Raw genomic sequence first — 22,485 nt, 5'->3', positions numbered from 1 at the left:
GTCCGTACAGCAAATCGCAGTGATCTGGTGTTAGTGGTTATATTCTGCACATTACAGATCATGTTGAGTTCGATCTCAAAGCTGTCTGCCTGTCTTTGCACATGTAGTCAGCAGCTTTGGCTGTGTGTCAGTACTTGGCTGTGGAATCTGCCTATCCATCCTCTCCACTGTTTGAGGAGAGCAGCTCTAGTGAGGCAACTACACCAATCACCCTGCAGCATGTGAAGCCACCCAAACAGAAGAAACAGAAGAGTTCACCAGTCCCTCCCATACCTATTGTCCTCCAGCTAATGGAGATGGGGTTCCCTCGGAAAAACATTGAATTTGCCTTGAAGTCGTTGTCTGGAACAACAGGCAGTGCCTCCGGTGTCCCAGGTTGGACAAGCTTTCACTTCATTTGTTTCAGCATCACGTATCTGTTTTGCTGCTAACAGTGATATGTGAAATCTTTCTTATTTTTTGAAAATGCTTTTATAAAACTAATTCAATCAGGTGTTGAAGCTCTGGTGAGTTGGCTCCTAGACCACCCAGACATCCATGTCACTGAGGTATCTGATGCAGACACTGTGTCAGATGAATACTCTGATGAAGAGGTGCTGGAAGAGCTGGAGGAAACTGAGCCGACATTTGCTGTGGTACATCATCCTTCTTTAATTAATGCTATAACATACTCCGTAATACACTGAGTCACTCTTCTATCACGCTGTCTGTATGTTTTCTTTAGCCTCCAGGTGCAGTGGTGACTGAAAGCCAAACTTTTAAGAAGAGGTCAGATTTCCAAAGTAATGATGATTATGCTGTGTATGTCAGAGAGAACATTCAGGTAAAGGTTCTAAAAGATGAACAGACTCTGTCAACCACAGTCGAAATAGAAATGGATCTCTTTACTGTTGCTACATCTCTGCAGGTGGGGATGATGGTGAAATGCTGCAGAACGTACGAGGAAGTGTATGATGGAGATGTTGGGAAAGTGATTAAGCTAGACAGAGATGGGCTTCATGATTTAAATGTGCAGTGTGACTGGCAGCAAAAAGGAGGAACATACTGGGTCCGATACATCCACATAGAGCTATTGGGTAAGCTTTCAATACCGTATATACCACATACCGTGAAACAATCTGAGTAGACATTTGAGTTAGACAATACTAGAATTATTATAATAATCCATCAAGTTTTAATGACATTATTTACCCTTCTAGGATTCCCACCTCAAAGTTCTCCTTCCCATATAAAGATAGGTGACAAAGTGAGAGTAAAACCAACAGTCACAACACCGAAATATAAATGGGGCTCTGTAACTCACAGGAGTGTAGGTGCTGTAAAAGGTGGGCCTTGTTCAAATCATATCAAATCTGTATTTTTTTCTTTTAAGAAATGTTGTCCAGTTGTTATTCTGTTTCTGATATAATGACAATTATTTGTTTTAGCTTTTAGTGCCAATGGAAAGGATGTGATTGTTGACTTTCCGCAGCAGTCACACTGGACTGGCCTATTGTCTGAGATGGAACTGGTTCCCAGTGTCCATCCTGGAGTAAGGTTGGCACAAGTTTTAAGTTTCTTTCAAAATGCTACGTTTCCTAACATGTTCAAATTTCCCCAGAATCAATATAGTTTCGCTCATCTGAATTCTGATCACATGCTTTGATTTCTCTACAGGTGTGATGGGTGTCAAATGTTCCCTATCAATGGTGCCAGGTTTAAATGCAGGAATTGTGATGACTTTGACTTCTGTGAAAATTGCTTCAAATCCCGCAAACACAACACCAGACATTCCTTTGGCAGAATCAATGAGCCTGGTAGGTCTTATTTACCTGCCCAGTACCCATTGTTTATATGATGTCATGTGACATATCTTGTTTTATGTATCCAAACGTATGCTTTAACCCCCCTATGTTTAGGTCAGTCACCAGCATTTTGTGGTCGCTCAGGAAAACAACTGAAGAAGCCTCACAGCAGCCAGTGTGGAATGCTGATTGACGAGTGGTCACGAGCTGTCAAAAGCCTCAACGTCTCATCCTCGGTTAACCAGGCCTCACGCCTCATTGATTGCAGTGATCAGTGTTGGCAGTCGTCTGGCTCACAGGGAAAGGTAGTGAAATAAGTAGTTCACATAAATTATAGTCAAGTCTCTTTGTCTCTTATTTTATGGAAGCGTAATGTTTCATCTGACCGGCTTTTTTGTTTTTTTTCTGCAGCACTGGATTCGGCTTGAGCTCTTCCCAGACGTTCTTGTTCACAGGCTAAAAATGATCGTGGACCCAGCAGACAGCAGTTACATGCCGTCCTTAGTGGTGGTATCAGGTGATTGCTTTTAGTTAATATATTTGCAATTCTAGATCTAATTTCTTTGATATATCTCAATAAGGGCTTTATTTTGACTTTTAGTTTTTCTTTTGCCCTGAGACTATTAGCTAAGCAGCTAGCTGTTTGACAGTTAAATAGAAATCAATGTTGCTGATTTCTCTGTTTCTTAACATGCAGGTGGAAGCTCTCTGAACAACTTGATTGAACTGAAGACGATTAATATTAATCCAACAGACACCACTGTCCTGCTGCTTAATGACTGCACTGAGGTTGGTTGGTTAAACATTATTTTATTGAAAGCAACTTTTCCCAAGAAAGTCAACTTTTCAGAAACTGTACAAAATCTTTCTCCTCAGTATCACAGATATATTGAAATTGCAATCAAGCAGTGCCGCAGCTCTGGCATAGACTGCAAGATTCATGGACTTGGCATTGTCGGACGAATCAGAGCAGAGGATGAAGATTTAGCCACTGTCCCTTTCCTGGCATCTGACAATGAAGAAGAGGATGATGATAAAACTGCTACTGGGAGGTATTTTGAGTCAATAAAAATGAAATCTACACACTTCCTGAGATAAAATGGTTATTCTGGTTGTATTTTCTTAAATTTAGGATTTCCAGAATTATCACCACTATCTTTAAGCTTGGTGAATTTCATAAATGTCATTTGTGGCTCCTTTCAATCTCTGTTACTTTGTAATTTAATCCAATAAGTTAGCTAGCTGATGTACAACAAAACATTTTATATTGTTGGCAACCTTAGGATTACAGGAAGATTAGCTTTCAAATCAACCTCATAAACACAAATTTCACTTAATTTTTGCAAATGATTTCAGTGTATTTTTCTTCTCTTCTTAGCCTTGCACGAAAGAAATCATCAGGTTTGGAGTCTGCAGCCACCATCAGGACTAAAGTGTTTGTTTGGGGTTTAAATGACAAGGACCAGCTGGGAGGACTGAAGGGTTCAAAGGTGAAGTGTATCGATAACGAACAAATAAATCAAGTTTGATTTGAGCATATTTAACACAGTGAAGCAATATCAGCTTTCTAAAACTCAGAGTATATGGAAATTTTGACCTGTTTTCTGTGTTTTAAGTACTCTTTCTCTCTACCAACTCTGTCTTTGTTGGTTGTTCTCAGATCAAGGTGCCGTCTTTTTCTGAAACTCTCTCTGCACTCAATGTGGTCCAAGTTGCTGGTGGTTCCAAAAGTCTCTTTGCTGGTAAGCAATAGTCTAGTATGTAGTTATGATGTATCCATACAGCATGTGTAAATTATGTATCTCTGTCTCAGTCACTGTCGAGGGTAAGATGTACGCCTGTGGAGAAGCCACTAATGGCAGACTAGGCCTCGGCATTTCAAGTGGGACCATCGCAATCCCCCGTCAAATCACCGCTCTAAGCAACTATGTGGTGAAAAAGGTAGCTGTGCATTCTGGAGGGCGCCATGCCATGGCCCTGACTGTGGATGGGAAGGTCTTCTCCTGGGGTGAGGGAGATGATGGAAAACTGGGACACTTCAGCAGAATGTATGTATAATTAGACTGATCTGGGAAAAAGCTGATATTGTTTTACGTGCTTTTTGACAGGAAATTAAATATATGGCTAGGTAATATCTTCATGCGTTTCAACTAAAAATTGTTTTTTTTTACGTATCCATTTTAATTCAGTGTCAATTTTGAGTGATTTGAAATTCAGTGTGTCATTTTAATACATAGTTTATGAAAGGTTTGATTTTTTTTAATTTTTTTTTTTATTCAAATCACAGGAATTGTGATAAGCCCCGGTTGATTGAAGCGCTGAAGACAAAACGAATCCGTGACATTGCATGTGGCAGCTCTCACAGTGCAGCAATCACCTCTAGTGGGGAGTTGTACAGCTGGGGTTTGGGGGAATATGGACGCCTTGGGCATGGAGATAACACAACTCAGCTTCGGCCTAAACTGGTACGTATGTGACCCACCTCAACCTTTTTGTTTGCAGAAACCTCTCATCCAAATTAAATTTATCGATTAAAAAATATGCAATTTGATTTGTTATGGCTTTGCTACCAGAAATCCTGTTGAATACAATTTTAGCCTAAATAGGTAGTTCTTCCCTCAGTGTGTCTGCTTATCTCTGGCATCCAGGTGAAAGTGCTCCTGGGGCATCGTGTGATCCAAGTGGCTTGTGGGAGCAGGGATGCGCAAACTCTTGCTCTCACAGATGAAGGTATTGTCTGTAAATGAACCTCTTCTTGATCATTTTTAGAGCCTTTAAGGCAGATCTAAACAGACTAAGCCATACTTAAACAAATACCAGTATCAATCAGAGCTTCACCAAAGCTGTTTAACTCCTCAAGTCCCAACAGCTCTGGAATCCCCCATCACCACCCCCGAAGGGTAGTGCTACTTGTGTGTTATATTTATTGTGTAAATGTAGAGTGCATCGCATAAATGTACATTTTTTCTTTTGAACCATGGTCCACATTTACGGCCATTTGTACACATGCAGTTCATTTACAGATGTTCTCGTCTTCTCCACTTTTATTTTTACCTTTATCTTTTACCTTACCATTCTTATGGTAAATCATTATATATTATATATGTTGGCTCTGTTCAAGGACGGTATACAACCCCATGTGTCCTCCAGTTGCCCCTTGGGGGAGAAACCAGAACAACGGATTCCGAATCCGCTTCGAATCTCAAGCCCACACACCATAAAGCATTTGTGATCATAGTCCAAAGCAGTGTTATAGACAAAAATGTTATCATTTGTAACATAACTCTTTTTTTTTTTTTTTTTTTACAGGGTTGGTATTCTCCTGGGGTGATGGAGATTTTGGGAAACTGGGCCGTGGTGGAAGTGAAGGCTGCAACATTCCTCAAAATATAGAGAGACTAAACGGGCAGGGTGTCTGCCAAATTGAGTGTGGAGCACAGTTTTCTTTAGCTCTAACCAAATCTGGAGTTGTGTGGACTTGGTAATTTTGATTAATGATGCAATTCCATAATCTTTGATTGCGTTACTTTGACTTTCCAGTGAACATTGAAAGTCTCTTTTGTTTTCAATCAGGGGTAAAGGTGACTATTTCCGATTGGGTCATGGTACTGATGTCCATGTGCGAAAGCCCCAAATGGTGGAAGGACTACGAGGCAAAAAGATTGTTCATGTGGCTGTTGGAGCACTACACTGTTTAGCTGTTACAGACACAGGACAGGTTTGTGTTGACCTATTGACCCTGTTTGTAAAGATGTATTTACCAGAGAATACCATGCAAGCTCTTCTGTTTCTTCATTGCTATTGTATTATATTTATTAATCTGTAGTTGAGTTGATTCATGGAATCGGCCTCTACTTTTAGCCTTTCCATGTAGAGGCATTATTTTACCTTGGAATATAACTTTGCTGAAAAAAAGGAGTAATGTTAGCTTATCACTCGCTTTGAGGGGCAGCTACTTAATATATGACCACTTGAAATGATTGTTGAGCGCAATATCTTAAAGGCATTGCCAAAGCTACCACATCTTGAAATTATACTCACAGGCCATTGTCTTCAGGGTGTACTTTACTCAGGATTTTTTTTTTACTGCTCAAAGAAGGGAATCCAATCTAAACTGTTCCTCTGTCAGGTGTATGCATGGGGTGACAATGACCATGGACAGCAGGGCAACGGAACCACCACTGTGAACAGAAAGCCCACCCTGGTACAGGGGCTTGAGGGGCAAAAGATCACCAGGGTTGCCTGTGGCTCTTCACACAGTGTTGCCTGGACGACTGTGGATGTGACAACACCCTCTGTTCACGAGCCAGTCCTGTTTCAAACAGCCAGGGACTCCCTTGGAGCATCCTATTTAGGTATGGTATCACATATGTTCTTAAGATAGAGGTCAAAATATGGGTTACGGTACTTTCTTGTTAGTATTTGACAGGTTGGACTGCTATTCTGCCCTTGCCCTATACTGGCTATGCTGGTATTTATTTCCCCCCCGGTGACACTTGGTTGTATTGTTTCATCGCTGTACACCACAGGTGTCCAGTCAGACAGCGACGCGTCAGCTGTGAGCAACAAATTGACTGGCCAAAGCAGCGTGAAACCTAACCGACCGTCATTGGCTAAGATCCTGCTAAGTCTGGATGGTAACATGGCCAAACAGCAAGCCCTGTCTCATGTGCTATCAGCCCTCCAAATCATGTATGCTAGGTAAGTTTTCCAAAGACTTTTAGATATTTACAACAATTGATTTCATTTATTTTATGTATTTAAATGTATCTTAATCGTATGTATTATTTTTATTTTATTTATTTAAATTTATTTAAATTCATTTTATTTATTATTTTTATTTCATTATTTTATCTAATATTTACAAGAAAGAACACAATTCAATATAGAAAAAAATTGATCTGTTGTATACGATAATTATGATTCTGATTTATTTTAAGTTATACAATTCAAGATGTATGGATGGAGCGAAAGAACACATTAAGTTAGTTTGTGTGAGAGAAGAGGATACAGAGACTAGGGTTATATAATTGTTTGATTGGCTATAGGAAGTCCTGAAGGGAAAAGTCAGAGGAAGAGGCAGTTGATTATTCAATTTAAAAAATGAAACTCATTTGTGATATAGTTCTTGATTCCTTTCATGCAGAGCGGTGTATTTTGATGACTTTGACTTATAGCCAATGAAATAGCCCAAAAAATAGTATCTCAGAAAATTAGTATATTGTGAAAAAGTTCAATATTGTAGACTCATGATGTGGCACTCTAATCAGCTAGATAACTCCGAACACCCGCACAGGTTTTCTTAGCCTTTAAATCAGTCTAGTTTAGTAGGCTACCTAGTCATGGTGACGACTGCTGTTGTGACAGTTGTCCAAAAGACATTAAGTCACTAAAAGTCATTAACACCCCCCACAAGAAAAGCAAACCACAAAAGGTCACTGCTTAAGAAGCCGGCTGTTCAGAGTGTTGTATCCTAGCCCATTAATGGGATGTAGAGTGGAAGGAAAAAGTGAGATGGAAAAAGGTGCACAAGCAACAAGGATGATTGAGCTGTGAGAGGATTGTGAACAAAAGCCCGTTCAAAAATTTGGGGGAGATTCACTAGGAGTGGACTGCAGCTAGAGTCAGTGAATCAAGAGTCACCACATACAGATGTATCAGGGAACTGTGCTAAAACTGTTGCATTCCTTGTGTCAAGCCACTTCTTAATCACAAATGTGAGAAGCGTCTAACCTGTGCCAAGGAAAAACTGGACCGGACCCTTGGTCTGTGGTCCGAAGTCATCTTTTCAGACAAAAGTCAATTTTGCATTTAATTTGGCAATCAAGTTATCAGGCTGATGATTTAGGGAACCAGGTCAACTGCTGCTGTTGCACTACTATGTTTTATCAAGTCTGAAGTCAGAGTAGATCTCTATCAGGAAATTTTCAAGCATTTCATTCTTCCCACAACTGAAAAACTTTATAGCGCTGCTGATTACATTTTCCAGCAGGCACCTGCTCTCTCTGCCAAAAGTACCAATGCCAGGTTAAATGACCATGGTATCCTTGTGCTTGATTGGCCAGCACTCTCTTAACCTGAGCCCAATAGAGAATCTGAGGCATGGTAAAGAGGAAGATGAGTGACCTCAGACCCAGTAATGGAGACGACCTGAAGTCCGCTGTCCAAGGAACATGGGCTTGAATGCTGAATGACCAATTCAGTCCTATTCTACTTGTTACAAAATGTTTTGCTATATAAAGAACATGATTTTTATTCCCCAGGGATGCAGTTGTTGTTGCACTGATGCCAGCCAGCATGATTCTACCAGCCGAATGTCCCTCCTCTTCGCCTGTTCCCCCATGTGACTCCTCATCCTCATCCAGTGTCAGTGATGAAGAGGGCCCTCCTGCCCCACCTGAAACTGAAGAACAGGTCAGCCCTAATCCATGGCAAGACAAAAAGGGAGAGGTGAGAAGCAAAACTTTTATTGTTCGTTTTGCCTGATTTAAGCAGCTACATTTCTTCATGTTCTTCATGTCAATGTGGGTTGTTCCATGCTGTGTGGCATTTTTTCATTCGTAGGGAAAGGTGTGATTTCAAAAAGTGTTTGATGAAAGCCCTACTGTGTATGTCTGCACGTGTGCAAGCAGGTACCCTCATCTGAAGATGCTGTCACCCCATCATCAGCTGTGACTCCCTCTGCCTCCGGTGCATCCTCCCGTCCTTTCATTCCTGTGACAGATGACCCCGGAGCAGCCAGCATCATAGCAGAGACCATGGCAAAAACAAAAGAGGTCAGTATGGCTTATTGGGTTTGATAGCATCTGGGGTTTATCAACCCTATTTCCCTTGCTTTCTTGTAAATTTGATAAAGTATCCGGTATTGCTCATTCTGCTCTTGTATCTATGGATTGACTTTCAGTTTCCAACACTAATGATAAGCAGAGCACAGCATCATTTACCTCAAACTGACCCAGGAATTTTCTAACTTTCTGTATGTTTTCAGGACTCTGAGAGCCAGAGCAAAGTTGTTGGCCCCGAGCCTCAGTACCTGGACGAGTTCACAAGTCTGCTTGTGCCTGATGATACACGCGTAATGGTGGACCTGCTGAAGCTGGCTGTGTCTTGTCGCTCTGGGGAAAAGGGCAAGGAGGTTCTGTCAGCTGTGCTCTCTGGCATGGGTACAGCATATCCACAGGTAATTAATTCAGTTTCTGCTTAATGTCTGTGTAGACCCGTAAATTATTCAGTTTGATAAGCCTGTGGTTCTAATCGTGCGCAGGTTGCCGATATGCTGTTGGAGTTGTGTGTGACAGAGTTGGAGGATGTTGCCACTGATTCACAGAGTGGCCGTCTGTCTTCCCAACCTGTTGTAGTAGAGAGCAGCCACCCATACACTGATGATACCTCCACCAGTGGCACTGTCAAGATCCCAGGTACAGAGGGAAAAATAGCCAATGCTTCCTTTGTTGGACATCTATGAATTTTCATAGCTCAAACAAGAAGAGCTCATTTTCACAATTTTATCATTTACCTTTTAATTGTTTCTTAGGTGCTGAAGGTTTAAGGATAGAGTTTGATCGACAGTGTTCGACTGAAAGGCGCCATGACCCGCTTACAATCATGGATGGAGCCAATAGGATTGTCTCTGTTAGATCAGGTGATGAAAAGATGTTTGCTATCAGATGAGGCCATGAGTTGAAGATAAACAGAGTAGCATGGTGTGTGTATTTCAGGTCGGGAGTGGTCTGATTGGTCCAGTGAATTAAGGATTCCTGGAGATGAGCTGAAGTGGAAATTCACCAGTGATGGCTCAGTTAATGGCTGGGGATGGCGCTTCACTGTGTATCCCATCATGCCCGCAGCTGGTGAGTAACATCAACCAAATGCAAGGCGATGTTAACAATAACTTCTTACCTAGTCTGAGTCAACAGAAATACAACATGATTGGTAACAGTACTTATATCCGATTATTTTATTTTTTTATACATCTCAAAAACCACAAAAGTAAGGGGATTGTGAGGCCATGCTTTCACGGTCCGTACTCTTATTGAAAGTCAGAATCAAGCAAGCTTTTGCCCTTTTGCTCAACATGAAGTTCCTGTTGTCCCTTGGCTCACGTTAGCGTTGTTTGATAGGTGTATCACTCCCATCAACAAACACATATTCACAGACACTCTTTAAGCCTTCTCGTCTTTCCTCAGGTCCTAAAGACTTGCTATCTGATCGCTGCATTTTGTCCTGCCCCTCCATGGACTTGGTTACATGTCTATTGGACTTCAGGCTCAACTTTGCCTCGAACAGGAGCATTGTCCCACGTCTCGCTGCCTCCCTTGCTGCCTGTGCTCAACTAAGTGCATTAGGTATGGCCGTGATTAGGCTTTGCTATCATGCATATACAGGACAAATTCACAAATTCACCCTAACATTTTATTCAGTCACTAAAAATGTGCGCAATTTATGCTTGTGTTTATCTGTACATAATGTACATATAGCTGCCGGACACAGAATGTGGGCTCTGCAGAGGCTAAGAAAGCTTCTGACTACAGAATTTGGTCAGTCCATTAACATAAACAGGCTCTTAGGAGACACAGAAGGAGAGGCTCGTTCTTTGGTGAGTTTAGTCCTATCACAAACAATTTCTCTGCTAAGATAAATCCATTGTAATAGGTCTTTGTTATTATTATTACTATTCTTATTCCTACTCTTCACTCCTAAAATACCCCTCTTATTGTTTCACATGATACATGTTGCACTGCTGCACATAAATCAGTTAATGGATAGATAAATGGAGTGTTATTGTTTATAAATTTGAAAATTTGCTGCTGCTGTATTTGAAATTGACACAAAAAGTTGCATTATTTCAGGTGTTGAATGACTGTTTGACAGTGTTTTTGACTGTTATCGTATGGGACCTCATGTATAAATTGAAGAAATAATAAATTAATAATATGTTGGGGGCGGGGTTTGCATCAGAGTTTCACAGGAAGTGCATTGGCAGCGCTTGTGAAGGGTCTTCCAGAGGCTTTGCAGAGGCAGTATGAATATGAGGATCCCATTGTGAGGGGAGGAAAGCAGCTGCTTCATAGCCCATTTTTCAAGGTATGTCACAATTTTGTGAACTACCATTCTTACACTAACTTTGAGTGTAAGTTTCACTTGAAACCCCCACCCCCCATGTCTCTAATTCCTTCAGGTTTTGGTTGCTCTTGCCTGTGACCTTGAGCTTGATACCTTACCCTGTTGTGCTGAAACCCACAAATGGGCATGGTTCCGCCGGTACTGCACTGCTTCCAGAGTGGCTGTTGCTTTAGATAAAAGGACTTCACTACCAAGACCATTTCTGGATGAGGTTGGTTTTTCAGGCTTTATCTTCACCCAACTAACTTATTTTTTTCATTACCTTTAAGAAAATCAGTGGCCTTATTCCATTCTCTGCTGTTATTTATGTCTTTTTTTGAAGGTCACAAAGAAAATTCGTGAGCTGATGACCGATCAAGAGAGCATGAATGGCCTCCATGAGAGCCATGATTTGTTCAAGCGAGAACATGACGAGCAGCTTGTGCAGTGGATGAACCGGAGACCGGATGACTGGACCCTCTCTGCAGGGGGTAGTGGTACTATTTATGGTTGGGGCCATAATCACAGAGGTCAGCTGGGGGGCATTGAGGGGGCAAAGGTTAAAGTACCAACTCCCACTGAGGCCCTTGCCACACTGCGGCCAGTTCAGCTTATTGGAGGGGAGCAGACTCTGTTTGCCGTCACTGCAGATGGAAAGGTGAGTCCAGATGTTGGTCTTGGTGTCAGAGGTGTCGAATTAATCATTTGTAAGTACTGATAGATATTCTTTTCACTCTCAGCTGTATGCAACAGGATATGGAGCAGGAGGCAGGCTAGGTATTGGCGGCACAGAGTCCGTGTCCACACCAACTTTGCTGGAGTCCATCCAACATGTTTTCATAAGAAAAGTGGCTGTCAATTCTGGAGGAAAGCACTGTCTGGCACTTTCTTCAGAGGGAGAAGTCTATTCATGGGGAGAAGCAGAGGATGGAAAACTTGGCCATGGAAATAGAAGGTGAAAACCGCATGAGACATTGTATTTTTGTAGCACTCATTGTCAATACAGATCCTTGTCACTGTAAGGATTTTTTTTTGTGAGCAAACCTCCTCTTCACCCTAGCCCCTGTGACCGTCCGCGTGTAATTGAGTCCCTGAGGGGAGTGGAAGTGGTGGATATAGCAGCTGGAGGAGCACACAGTGCTTGTATAACTACCAGTGGAGAGCTTTTCACATGGGGAAAGGGTCGATACGGACGACTGGGCCATGGAGACAGCGAGGACCAGCTAAAACCCAAGCTGGTCAGTGACCATTGTGTTATGCGCTGTCAATGTATTTTGGAAATATCTGTCAATAGAAGTGTTTTAGAGACTGTGTTAAGACAGATTTCAAAAATCATTCTGCCGTCTCCGAGGTAATTTCAGTGAGGTAAAGCTTATGTTTGTGTCTGTTTGATTTGCCTAGGTGGATGCACTTCAAGGTCACAGGGTTATTGATGTTGCCTGTGGCAGCGGGGATGCCCAAACTCTATGTCTAACAGATGATGACATGGTCTGGTCTTGGGGAGATGGCGACTATGGCAAATTGGGACGAGGAGGCAGTGATGGTTGCAAAATACCGATGAAGGTAATCCAAATTGCAAAGGAGTGAACACTGCAGGTCATTGTAATCTTACTTGCCCTTTGCTATTTTAGGGGGAAAAACACCCATTCATGAGAAGCAAAGTGTGCTATGTTTAAAATTAAAAAATGTTTATTTTCCTCTTCTTATACTACCATACTTGTTCAAATATAAATGTTGAAAACTGTAAGACTTACCTGCTTTGACAAAACATACTTTTCTGACATCTGATATTCACTTTCTTAAAATAATGAAAATGAAACCCTAATCACTAGATAGGTGTAGTGTTCATTGTAACCCTGTTTACTAGGTGATTCACTGTCCTTAAGTCTAACTCTAGTATATCTGTTGGACTTCGTAAGATCTCATACTGAGCACTGTTTATCGATAGACCAACACTGGTACATGGGATAACAAGGATTCAAAAGTTCCACACAGAGAAAATTAGTGGAATGGAACTTGAAAAATGTGGGTCATGTAGTTTTGGCAACAAGACAAACTGCAAGCAGAGATGCCTTAGCTAGAAACAGAAACAAAAAATATACAAGTCTTCACCAATGTGCAATCGAAACATACAGCCTTTTCATTGGTGTATGACATTAAGTATTTCCTGCAGGTGTGTGCAGGTTGGTAAAACTGTGACTAAGTATTTGGATGCCTTGAGGTCAGGACTTGTGAAATGCCAAGTTTTGTTTTATGTTTTTTTTTTTTTTTTTTTTGATTATGATGCCAATATGGCTATGGATATTACTGAAAACTAGCAAGTAACTTTATTTTATGAAAGTGGGTTAATATTTTGTGATTTTGTGACACCCAGATTAAAGGAAATGGAGTAGTGTTATGTGTACAACTTTTATGAGTTTGAACAATATCAGATGTTTTAATAGTGTTATGGTATTACTCTAATTAGTTAATTGTTTTTCAAAGAATCTTAAGGCCCCTACTTACAATTATCTAATATTTTTATCATCCTGAGTATTTTTTTCTGAGAATCTGATGCTGTTTGACATCAGTCATTAGCATGTTGTTCTCACTTGCTCACTGGTTTTTCTTGGAGTCAAGAAATGAGTGACTTGACATTTCTTGCCTTCAGATTGATTCCCTCACTGGGCTTGGAGTGGTGAAGGTGGAGTGTGGCTCTCAGTTTTCTGTGGCTCTAACAAAGACTGGGACAGTCTACACATGGTAGGTGCTGTACAATGCAGCTCACCTGGCAAATTGAAAGTGACTAGAGGATTCAGTTACTGTATGTATTTGTACTGTCATTCCAAGGGGGAAAGGTGACTACCATCGCCTGGGACACGGCTCTGACGACCATGTTCGGCGACCAAGACAGGTTCAGGGGCTACAAGGAAAAAAAGTCATCGCCATTGCCACAGGCTCACTCCACTGTGTTTGCTGCACAGAGGATGGTATGGTCATATACAGTAGATTAATTTGATCTAGGCTAGGTTGGATTTTAGCTTCACAGAAAACTTTGCTGTTATGTTTGGTTCAGGAGAAGTGTACACTTGGGGTGACAATGATGAGGGCCAACTTGGAGATGGGACCACTAATGCCATCCAGAGGCCAAGATTGGTGGCCGCTTTGCAGGGCAAGAAAATTAACAGGGTGGCCTGTGGTTCAGCTCACACACTGGCCTGGTCCACAAGCAAGCCTGCAAATGCAGGGAAACTACCTGCACAGGTACTTTGCCTTCAGCCTGGGCTGCATGAATAATGTTCTGTATGCAGTACTTCCAGAAGGTGGCAGTAAAGTTGTGCAATGACAAAAATTGAATCCCTTCAATATGTCGGTATTTGTGTTTTAGGTACCCATGGAGTACAACCACCTGCAGGAGATCCCAATAATGGCACTGAGAAACAGACTACTACTGCTGCACCACATCTCTGAACTTTTCTGCCCTTGCATCCCTATGTTTGACTTGGAGGGGCGACTTGGCCAGACTGGGCACGGACCCTCTCTAGGTTTTGACACACTCCGCGGCATACTCATCTCCCAGGGCAAGGTAGGGTAGTAAGGGATTCAGAGCAGTACACATCAGATCTAGAAAATTGTGTTCATATGACAATTTCATTTTTTAAAACAGGAAGCAGCTTTTCGGAAGGTGGTGCAAGCTACCATGGTGAGAGACAGACAGCATGGACCTGTGGTCGAGCTGAACAGGATCCAGGTACACTGTGTATTTTTCTTATCAATAGTTCCTGTCACTTTTCTCTTCAAGTTTTGCGTTTTCATTCTTACTGTAGTTGCCCCCATCATGCTCCCCTCACAATCACTGTGAGCCTTTTCTTCCAGACAGGCTCCTGAGCCTTCCATGTGATGTCTTTCATAATGGGATTTTTTCCTCCCCTCTGTGTGAGTGTGAGCGTGTGTGTGCAAGCATGTGTGTGAATGATTTGTTCTCCAACCGGTCTAGAGGGGTTCTTGGTAAGAGTTTTAGACTTGTACTCTAGACTTGTACTGTTTGGGTAACTGTGTCCAAGAACTCACGACCATTAGTATTCCTCTTTTCACTGAAAGGAAGCCAGTAAGCACAGAGAAGAAAAGAGTCAAACCCAAATCTCTCTTTACCAGGTAAAGCGTTCTCGAAGCAAGGGAGGCCTGGCAGGACCCGATGGAACTAAGTCTGTATTTGGTCAGATGTGTGCCAAAATGAGCTCATTCAGCCCAGATAGCCTGCTGCTGCCTCATCGGGTCTGGAAAGTAAAATTTGTCGGTGAGTGTCCCTTATACAGTATATTATTGGGAAAGAAAAAAAAAAAACCAACCTGACACCTACGTCCCTTAAAAATACACTCAAAATTATGTTACAAGTAAAACAGGACTGTAAATTTCTCAAACTTCCTCCTACTTTTGTTTTCAGGAGAGTCTGTAGATGACTGTGGTGGGGGCTACAGCGAATCTATTGCTGAAATGTGCGAGGAGCTGCAGAATGCCCTGACCCCACTGCTCATAGTCACTCCCAATGGCCGTGACGAGTCAGGCGCCAACAGGGACTGTTTTCTGCTAAACCCTGCTGCCAAGTCCCCCCTTCACATGAGCATGTTCCGCTTCCTAGGTAAAATCCAGTTAATCTCCCAGTCAGGTCTTCTGTTGTGTTAGACCCAGTTAAATGTAAACTGAAAAATGTCGGTCTGTTTTCAAATTTGCAAATGCCTCCTGCAAATTTTCACCTGATAAAACAGCTATTTAATATGCTTAATTTAGTGCACTTTTTTTGTCCATCAATTTTAGACATTATTCATAATAACAGGTTATTTCTGTTTAATGTGGGTTTAATGGGATGTGCTGTGGTGTATCTACTAGGAGTGTTGCTGGGTATTGCAATCCGCACTGGAAGTCCGCTTAGTCTGAATCTGGCAGAACCAGTATGGAAACAGCTGGCAGGCATGAACCTGACCATTGCTGACCTCAGTGAGGTACAGTATGTTCACATCCCTTCCCCTCTCTGCAATCTGTATATATAGAACATGAATGAAAATCAGTCGAATGGAAATGTTTCAAAAACTGTGTGAATTTTCTCTCTGGTGGCATTTATGTTGGATTAAGAGACATTTGTATAATTAATTAACTAATAGTAAATAATAATCTTGAAATTCTTGAAATGGGAAGTGTTTTTTCCAGGCTATGAACACATGGTCTTTATCTATAGCTTTAAAATGTCAATCTTCAGTTCAAAAATGTATGTCATGTAAATAGTCAGTCAAACATTCATTGTGTTGATTCAAATTAAACTTTAATCTCAGTACTACAGAAGAAACTGTTTTACTACTGAAAAAACTGAAAAAGTTGTTTCTGAAGCTTAGCTTTATATCAAAGCTCTTGCACAGTGAAGGTTTGTGTCTGTAGCTTTATTTCACCTGCTTAATGTTGAAGCGGATCTGTTAACAAATATATACAGGATGGTGACTTATATATGGGGTAAAATATAATTTGTTGTCCATTTAGTATTTGGAATAAAAAAGCAGGGAACATGCTTACTAGCTGCTCTTGCACGTAGAAGCCCACTGTTTATTGTGGAATAGAGGAGAAGCCACTTCTATTGTTTAGATTGCGTTGAAGGATCCTTAATTCACAAAACGGATCAAAAAGATTCCCGGGTTGTGCTCGTGGCCCAGATATGATTACATTTGTCTCTTCCAAATTCCATTGTTTCAGTAAGATGTCCTGTATTTGTGGCAGGCTCATAAAATCAAGTTGACCTATTAATCTTCCAGGTGATATCCACGTATTGTTAAATGCAGTCCCGTCAAGCTACATCTGTAACATCAAAGTTTTGAGAAATCTCACAATTGATAGCCTACATTTAAATTTATATATAAAGTTTCATTCTCTGAAAAGAATTCATCTGGTGATTTTCAGAGGCGATTTAACACTTGAATCCCTTACAATATGCTGTAGGAAAATTACTGTTTTATTTGTCCCATCCCAGATTAAACTGTTGAACCCCTCACCTCACTGTAAAATGTTTAAATAGACAGTTTAATTGAGAAACCATTCACTGGTACCTCATCTTCAAAGGTTACCATCAATATTAAATGTAAAAGTAGAGAATCACAACCTCAGCTATTGTGTGAAGCTCAGCATGAGTCTACTCCTGCGCTCACGCTGTGATCATGAGCCTTCTTTGAGAGAATACCGAAGCAGAAAAAAGACCTTCTCCTTCACAAAGCTGCTCTTGTATTATGTTTATGCCCCTGAGGTATCAGGAAAGGTTAAATGAAAAATAAATTCAGCACAAGCCACAAGGAGTGAATGACTCTGAAGCTCACGAGAATTGTTGTTGTACAAAGCCCTAGTGCACGGTCACATACTCTACACCATTACACAATGATAATAGTGATGAAAAGCTGATATTTTGCATCCTCTGCCCTTTCCAGGTTGACAAGGATTTTATTCCTGGTTTGATGTACATCCGGGACAATGAGGCCACAGCCGAAGAGTTTGAGACCATGACTCTGCCATTTACGGTGCCTAATGCCAGTGGTCAGGACATTCAGCTCAGTTCAAAATACTCCCACATCACCCTCGAGAATCGTGCAGAATATGTCCGCTTGGCAATTAATTATAGGTGAGAAAACAAATCCGATGACGAGGAGACTTTCCAGCGTGTATTTGTTTACCTTAATGTTCTTTGGTTGATGTCCTCCAACCTCAGGCTGCATGAGTTTGATGAGCAGGTATCTGCAGTGCGGGAGGGAATGGCTCGAGTAGTTCCTGTTCCTTTGCTTTCACTTTTCACTGGGTATGAGTTGGAAACTATGGTGAGTAGCACAGTTTTCAGGTGTAAATGACGTTCTCCCCTCTTGTTGTGAACAGGTTTTGCAGTAAATGCTTCCCTCATTCATTCAGGTATGTGGGAGCCCAGACATACCGCTCCACTTACTGAAGTCAGTCGCCACCTATAAAGGTGTGGAGCCAACAGCGCCTCTCATCCAGTGGTTCTGGGAAGTGATGGAGTCTTTCTCCAACACAGAGAGGTCTCTCTTCCTGAGGTTTGTCTGGGGCCGAACACGTCTGCCTCGCACCATTGCTGACTTTCGTGGCAGGGATTTTGTCGTGCAGGTAAGAAAGAACTGTTTAAAATCTTTAGAAATGAGTTTGCTTTCTTGCCCAGAGACAAAAAAAAGAGAATACTTTCAAATAGTCAAGTCGAAGCTCATCGTACAGCACACATTTGACAAAGAATGAATAAATGCAAACCATTTAAACTCTATCTCATGCTTGTGATAGTATGAAAACCGTATCTTTTTTTTTTCCCCCAAGCAAGTAATGTTAAGAATCTCTTGTGTATTTGTTAGGTACATATGGGGTTGCCTTTTTAGAGCTTCTTGAGATTTTTTTTCTTTAGTCAAGATGCAATGCAGTCTTGATTAATTACCGTTGATGTATACCATATCCAGAAATGTTCGGAGCCTAAATATATTTATACTGTGTATCTTATTTTCAAAAATATGCTTTTCTTTCTAGTTCAAGTCAGGATAAAGTGAATATTATACTTTTTTTTGTTGTAGATATAACTACAAAACTACAATTGATTACAAAACCTAATCAATTCAGCTTTCATGTTGGGAAGTTAGCCAGCAACTCCTCAGTAGCTTAACTTGAAGTAGAGCCTACACCTATTTACACGCAAGTTCTCGTCTTGTCAGAAAAGAAATCCATGTTTGTAAATAAGGTGAAAGTGTGAGGGTTGGCGGTAAGTGCAGACCGCTCCATTTATTTAGAAATGTTTATTCATTATTATTAGGATCTTGTTGTCTGAAAATAGGGTCTACCTATTTAGACAGAAACTACATTCTTGATTTGCAAATCATGTCTGAACCATTATTTAACAATCCAGAATCTAAAAACAATTACTGGATTTTTTTTTAACAAAATTGAGTGTCACCATTGGATTTTAAATGGTAAAACCAAGTTTAGTCCAGGACTTAACTTAATCCTTGACAAGCTCTCAAGAGTTTATGCTGAATATGGAAATGTTCTTTCTGCAAAACACCAAAACAAATATGAAACAACTTTAACTTGGTCAGATTTCCAGACAATGTTTAGACTAGTCCTGAATTAAATAGCATTTTTGACATTGAATATTCAGAATTCCTTTAAATTTAGTTCTGCAAAATCTAATTTTGTATCAGGGAAGCTGACTGCGTTAGGCTTCTCTTGTACTAGACACAAATTACCACCTGCAGGATGGGAAGGTGCAGTGCATCGGGGAAATCATGTCGTTGAAGGGCACCTTCATGATTGGTTCAGACCTGCAAAATTGTATGGAAGAAATTTGTTTCTGATTAATTTGCATTCTGCTCCTTGAGAATCATTTAAAAGTTGCACATACAGGGCTGGAGTCTCAGTATTTAGTTTGAAGTACACCTCATCCAGAAGTCCTGGTACTGAACCAAGAAACACTTAACTTCCTCTCAAAACCACGCATGTGTAATCAGCCAAGATTTACCATGTGAGGGAGCTCTACAAATTTACTTTGTCTTAGCCCTCTACTTAACCCATTTTTAATCATACTATGCTATGTTGCCTCACTAGTAATATAGTAGTGGAGCTAATTTCAATACCTCTTCAGGAGAAGAACACAGCACAAGCATGATAATACATTAAAAGTTAAATGAATAACTAATGAAATGTATTCCTGTTTTGAGCTTTGTGAGTCTTTATACTTAACTCGAACTGTCAAACAGTTATGTTGATTTAAAGTCTCTCATTTTAATCTAACAATGTCCTGACTGTAGGTGCTGGACAAGTACAACCCGCCAGACCACTTCCTGCCAGAATCCTATACGTGCTTCTTCCTGCTCAAGCTGCCCCGGTATTCCTGCAAGCAGGTTTTGGAGGAGAAACTGAAATATGCCATTCACTTCTGTAAGTCCATCGACACAGATGACTACGCCCGCATTGCTCTTTCCGGAGAGCCTGCGGCTGACGACAGCAGCGAAGATTCTGACAATGAGGATGCTGACTCCTTTGCCTCAGACTCCACCCAAGACTACTTAACCGGACACTGAACTCGGGTCTTTGAGGTGCCACAGAAAGACTGCATTCATCCTTACTGTTAATGCACAGATTGCAACAGACATTCTTAGATGACACAAGTGTCTGTGGGGAAAAATGTGCAATCCGCTTTAAAAGTGTTACAAGCTTAAGAGAAAAAGGAAAACACAGATTTGCTTGTATTTAGCTTAATTAAAATGGGGGAGGGGCTCAGGTGAACATGCAAATGTTTGATATGGGAATAATGTATATTATTACAGTTTGAGTTGAAAAAAAAGGCTCTAGTCAAGCACTGTGGTAGATCTCCAGCTGATATGTGTGAATCTCTTGTCCCTAGTTTGTACATAGAACTCATTGTGTGACAAAAAAAAGTGGTATTACCGTTTGTCTGTTGGCAATAGCCCTTTTTCTTTATATACAAAAAAAAATTTCTAATTAAAAAAGTCAGTGTTTCTCAGTGTAAGAGCCTTACAGATTCTTGTATTTAGCCCCACCTACCGCCTATGTGCACTGTCTCCTCAAAGAATGTACATATGATTGTGCCATGTATTCACAAGAGAACTCATTCCCCCATATTACATGTTAATACATTTCGGTTATTAAATACAAATGACAAAATGAAACATTAACTGTCTTGAAATGGTTGTGGTGCTTTTTTAAAAAATGTGCTTATAGCCCATCTTCCATTAAATAGCGTGGTTCAAAGAACAGTTGGAAATAAAAACAAAACAGAAACACAAGTTAGTATCATTTCAGATTGATATCAGAATGATATCAATTAGCTGCTTTATTTTTTGTCTGCCCCTCAAATAAGTATTGTACACTGGATTTAGGGATTTTAATGGACTCTGATAAAGGCCTGCCATACTTACCAACCCATTATTTTAACATTTTTATGTCTGAATGTTTTTCCCCATAGTAAAATCAAATTTTGATGTGTCAGACTAACATTTGGCACAAAGGTTGTATCCGTTTTTACCCTGTTGTTGGACATCACTGTTGGTGTCAGGGATTAAAGAAATCTCTCATAATTAGACCTGTGGCATGCCCTTGCAACCAGTGGTTGAGCATCATGAGGGGCTGTGTCTCTCTCACGTGCTGAGAAAAGTGATGTTGAGGATCTTAAGACCCTACTCAGTCATGCACGGACAGCTCTACACATTCCTCATACTGTATCTGGGGGCTCTCAGGGGTGTGTGTGTGAGTGAGTGTGTGTATGTGTCACACGTGTACATTCAGCCCTCAACCTTGAGACTGCATATTTCAGTGTAGTTCAAAGCAAGGCAAGGAGGGGGGAAAAAAAAAACAGTTTTATGAAGGCTTGATTTGGCTTAAAAATCATTAGCATTCTTTGCAGACTTAGTGCATTTTTCCGTAATTTTACAAAGTAAATTACACTGGTGGGAATCAGGTGATTTCCAAAACAGTTTGGGCCAGAGACAGAAAGAATGAAGACAAGGCCAAAATGGTTGGCTTCATCTTGGTTTAAGTATTAGTTGTTACATAAACTAGTCAGCGGTCACTTAGGGATTATGTGTGCATTATTTTCCTAACTACAATTTTGCATATTTTAGCAACCTCAGAGTATTTCCTGTTGTATTACTTTTTTACAAGATAAAAGTGATCCCCCTCCCCCATTCTCCCTGAGCTGGATTAGACAAATGGGTCTGGTTGAGCACCACCCCATAGTAATCTTGAAGACATGGAAACACGTGCAGAATATTTGTATATAAGTTAGATCAATGGCCTGAAAGTCATAGGTAATCCATGCTAAGTTGATGGGACATAATCCTAATAATGAGCAAATACCAGCTGGAAAAATAGCAAAACCGTAAAAGAAAACATGCTTTCAAATTACAATGACAAGAAAAGAAAGTTACCGTCAGCAAAATATGAACAAACAAAACTTTAGACACAGCTTTTAAGATGTCAAGGAAACTCAGTCATCAACATCATGAATTTGAGGTTCAGATTAGTCATGCAGTGTCAGTTTTACTATGACTGAAGACTTTCAAAAAATGTGTAGACAAACATTCTAAAATGTCACACAGCTTTTCATACGTCACACGGCATCTGCCTGTATTATGTCTCAGTCCTCAGATTCCATGATTTTTGTATGCAGAGCGCTTTATACTTCAGTTATCGCTCGCTAGTGCAGTGATTTGGGGATTTCTAATCACCAGTGTGAAGTGGATGTAATTACAACCTCTGTGCCTTATAGGGTTAACATGAGCAGCTCATCACTGTTTTGCAAAACAGGTTAATGGAAAGTCTTTCAAATTGATTGCAAATGAGATTAAAGTACATTGTATGTACATTCTACCAAAATGGTAAAATGTCTGACTTTATGTAGGGCTTGTCCACTTTGCGGTTTCAAAGGGCTCTATACTAGATAGCATTCACCTATTTACACACAATTCTTCTTCTCCTTTTTGGCTTTTCGCCTCAGGGGCCGCCACAGCCAATCAACCTTCTCCATCTAACCCTATTCTCTTTATCCTCCTCTCTCACACCAACTACCTTCATATCCTCCCTC

The 22,485-nt window shown here is 40.7% G+C and overlaps 1 protein-coding gene across 3 annotated transcripts in view; it reads left to right on the top strand.

Moving 5' to 3' along the window:
* herc2 (HECT and RLD domain containing E3 ubiquitin protein ligase 2) overlaps positions 1 to 20,589 on the top strand; it is a 42,685-nt gene extending 22,096 nt beyond the window's left edge. For 2 of the 3 annotated variants that reach the window (XM_086161135.1, XM_086161134.1), the window contains 46 exons: positions 108 to 375; positions 493 to 635; positions 725 to 823; positions 908 to 1,076; positions 1,200 to 1,325; positions 1,428 to 1,536; positions 1,657 to 1,796; positions 1,899 to 2,089; positions 2,196 to 2,301; positions 2,482 to 2,573; positions 2,661 to 2,836; positions 3,163 to 3,274; positions 3,445 to 3,526; positions 3,598 to 3,832; positions 4,072 to 4,249; positions 4,433 to 4,514; positions 5,094 to 5,265; positions 5,358 to 5,502; positions 5,914 to 6,139; positions 6,314 to 6,485; positions 8,048 to 8,234; positions 8,417 to 8,560; positions 8,773 to 8,964; positions 9,049 to 9,202; positions 9,319 to 9,426; positions 9,503 to 9,634; positions 9,971 to 10,129; positions 10,262 to 10,380; positions 10,743 to 10,868; positions 10,963 to 11,118; positions 11,230 to 11,544; positions 11,627 to 11,841; positions 11,947 to 12,124; positions 12,288 to 12,449; positions 13,537 to 13,628; positions 13,716 to 13,855; positions 13,942 to 14,129; positions 14,254 to 14,451; positions 14,533 to 14,616; positions 15,021 to 15,162; positions 15,310 to 15,504; positions 15,753 to 15,865; positions 17,327 to 17,517; positions 17,605 to 17,710; positions 17,799 to 18,011; positions 19,691 to 20,589. In XM_086161135.1, the coding sequence (XP_086017261.1) occupies positions 108 to 375; positions 493 to 635; positions 725 to 823; positions 908 to 1,076; positions 1,200 to 1,325; positions 1,428 to 1,536; positions 1,657 to 1,796; positions 1,899 to 2,089; positions 2,196 to 2,301; positions 2,482 to 2,573; positions 2,661 to 2,836; positions 3,163 to 3,274; positions 3,445 to 3,526; positions 3,598 to 3,832; positions 4,072 to 4,249; positions 4,433 to 4,514; positions 5,094 to 5,265; positions 5,358 to 5,502; positions 5,914 to 6,139; positions 6,314 to 6,485; positions 8,048 to 8,234; positions 8,417 to 8,560; positions 8,773 to 8,964; positions 9,049 to 9,202; positions 9,319 to 9,426; positions 9,503 to 9,634; positions 9,971 to 10,129; positions 10,262 to 10,380; positions 10,743 to 10,868; positions 10,963 to 11,118; positions 11,230 to 11,544; positions 11,627 to 11,841; positions 11,947 to 12,124; positions 12,288 to 12,449; positions 13,537 to 13,628; positions 13,716 to 13,855; positions 13,942 to 14,129; positions 14,254 to 14,451; positions 14,533 to 14,616; positions 15,021 to 15,162; positions 15,310 to 15,504; positions 15,753 to 15,865; positions 17,327 to 17,517; positions 17,605 to 17,710; positions 17,799 to 18,011; positions 19,691 to 19,963 (7,305 nt within the window). In that variant the 3' untranslated portion in view covers positions 19,964 to 20,589. Of the gene's footprint in view, positions 1 to 107; positions 376 to 492; positions 636 to 724; positions 824 to 907; positions 1,077 to 1,199; positions 1,326 to 1,427; positions 1,537 to 1,656; positions 1,797 to 1,898; positions 2,090 to 2,195; positions 2,302 to 2,481; positions 2,574 to 2,660; positions 2,837 to 3,162; positions 3,275 to 3,444; positions 3,527 to 3,597; positions 3,833 to 4,071; positions 4,250 to 4,432; positions 4,515 to 5,093; positions 5,266 to 5,357; positions 5,503 to 5,913; positions 6,140 to 6,313; positions 6,486 to 8,047; positions 8,235 to 8,413; positions 8,561 to 8,772; positions 8,965 to 9,048; positions 9,203 to 9,318; positions 9,427 to 9,502; positions 9,635 to 9,970; positions 10,130 to 10,261; positions 10,381 to 10,742; positions 10,869 to 10,962; positions 11,119 to 11,229; positions 11,545 to 11,626; positions 11,842 to 11,946; positions 12,125 to 12,287; positions 12,450 to 13,536; positions 13,629 to 13,715; positions 13,856 to 13,941; positions 14,130 to 14,253; positions 14,452 to 14,532; positions 14,617 to 15,020; positions 15,163 to 15,309; positions 15,505 to 15,752; positions 15,866 to 17,326; positions 17,518 to 17,604; positions 17,711 to 17,798; positions 18,012 to 19,690 lie in introns of all 3 variants that reach the window. The other variant, XM_086161133.1, reaches the window with a different exon arrangement.
* Positions 20,590 to 22,485: the final 1,896 nt, after the last annotated feature.

The sequence above is a fragment of the Fistularia commersonii genome, chromosome 16 (genome assembly GCF_037954325.1).
Source record: "Fistularia commersonii isolate RoL2024-O1a breed Wild chromosome 16, RoL_Fcom_v1.0, whole genome shotgun sequence".
Lineage (NCBI taxonomy): Eukaryota > Metazoa > Chordata > Actinopteri > Syngnathiformes > Fistulariidae > Fistularia > Fistularia commersonii.
This window is presented reverse-complemented; position numbering and strand designations above follow the sequence as displayed.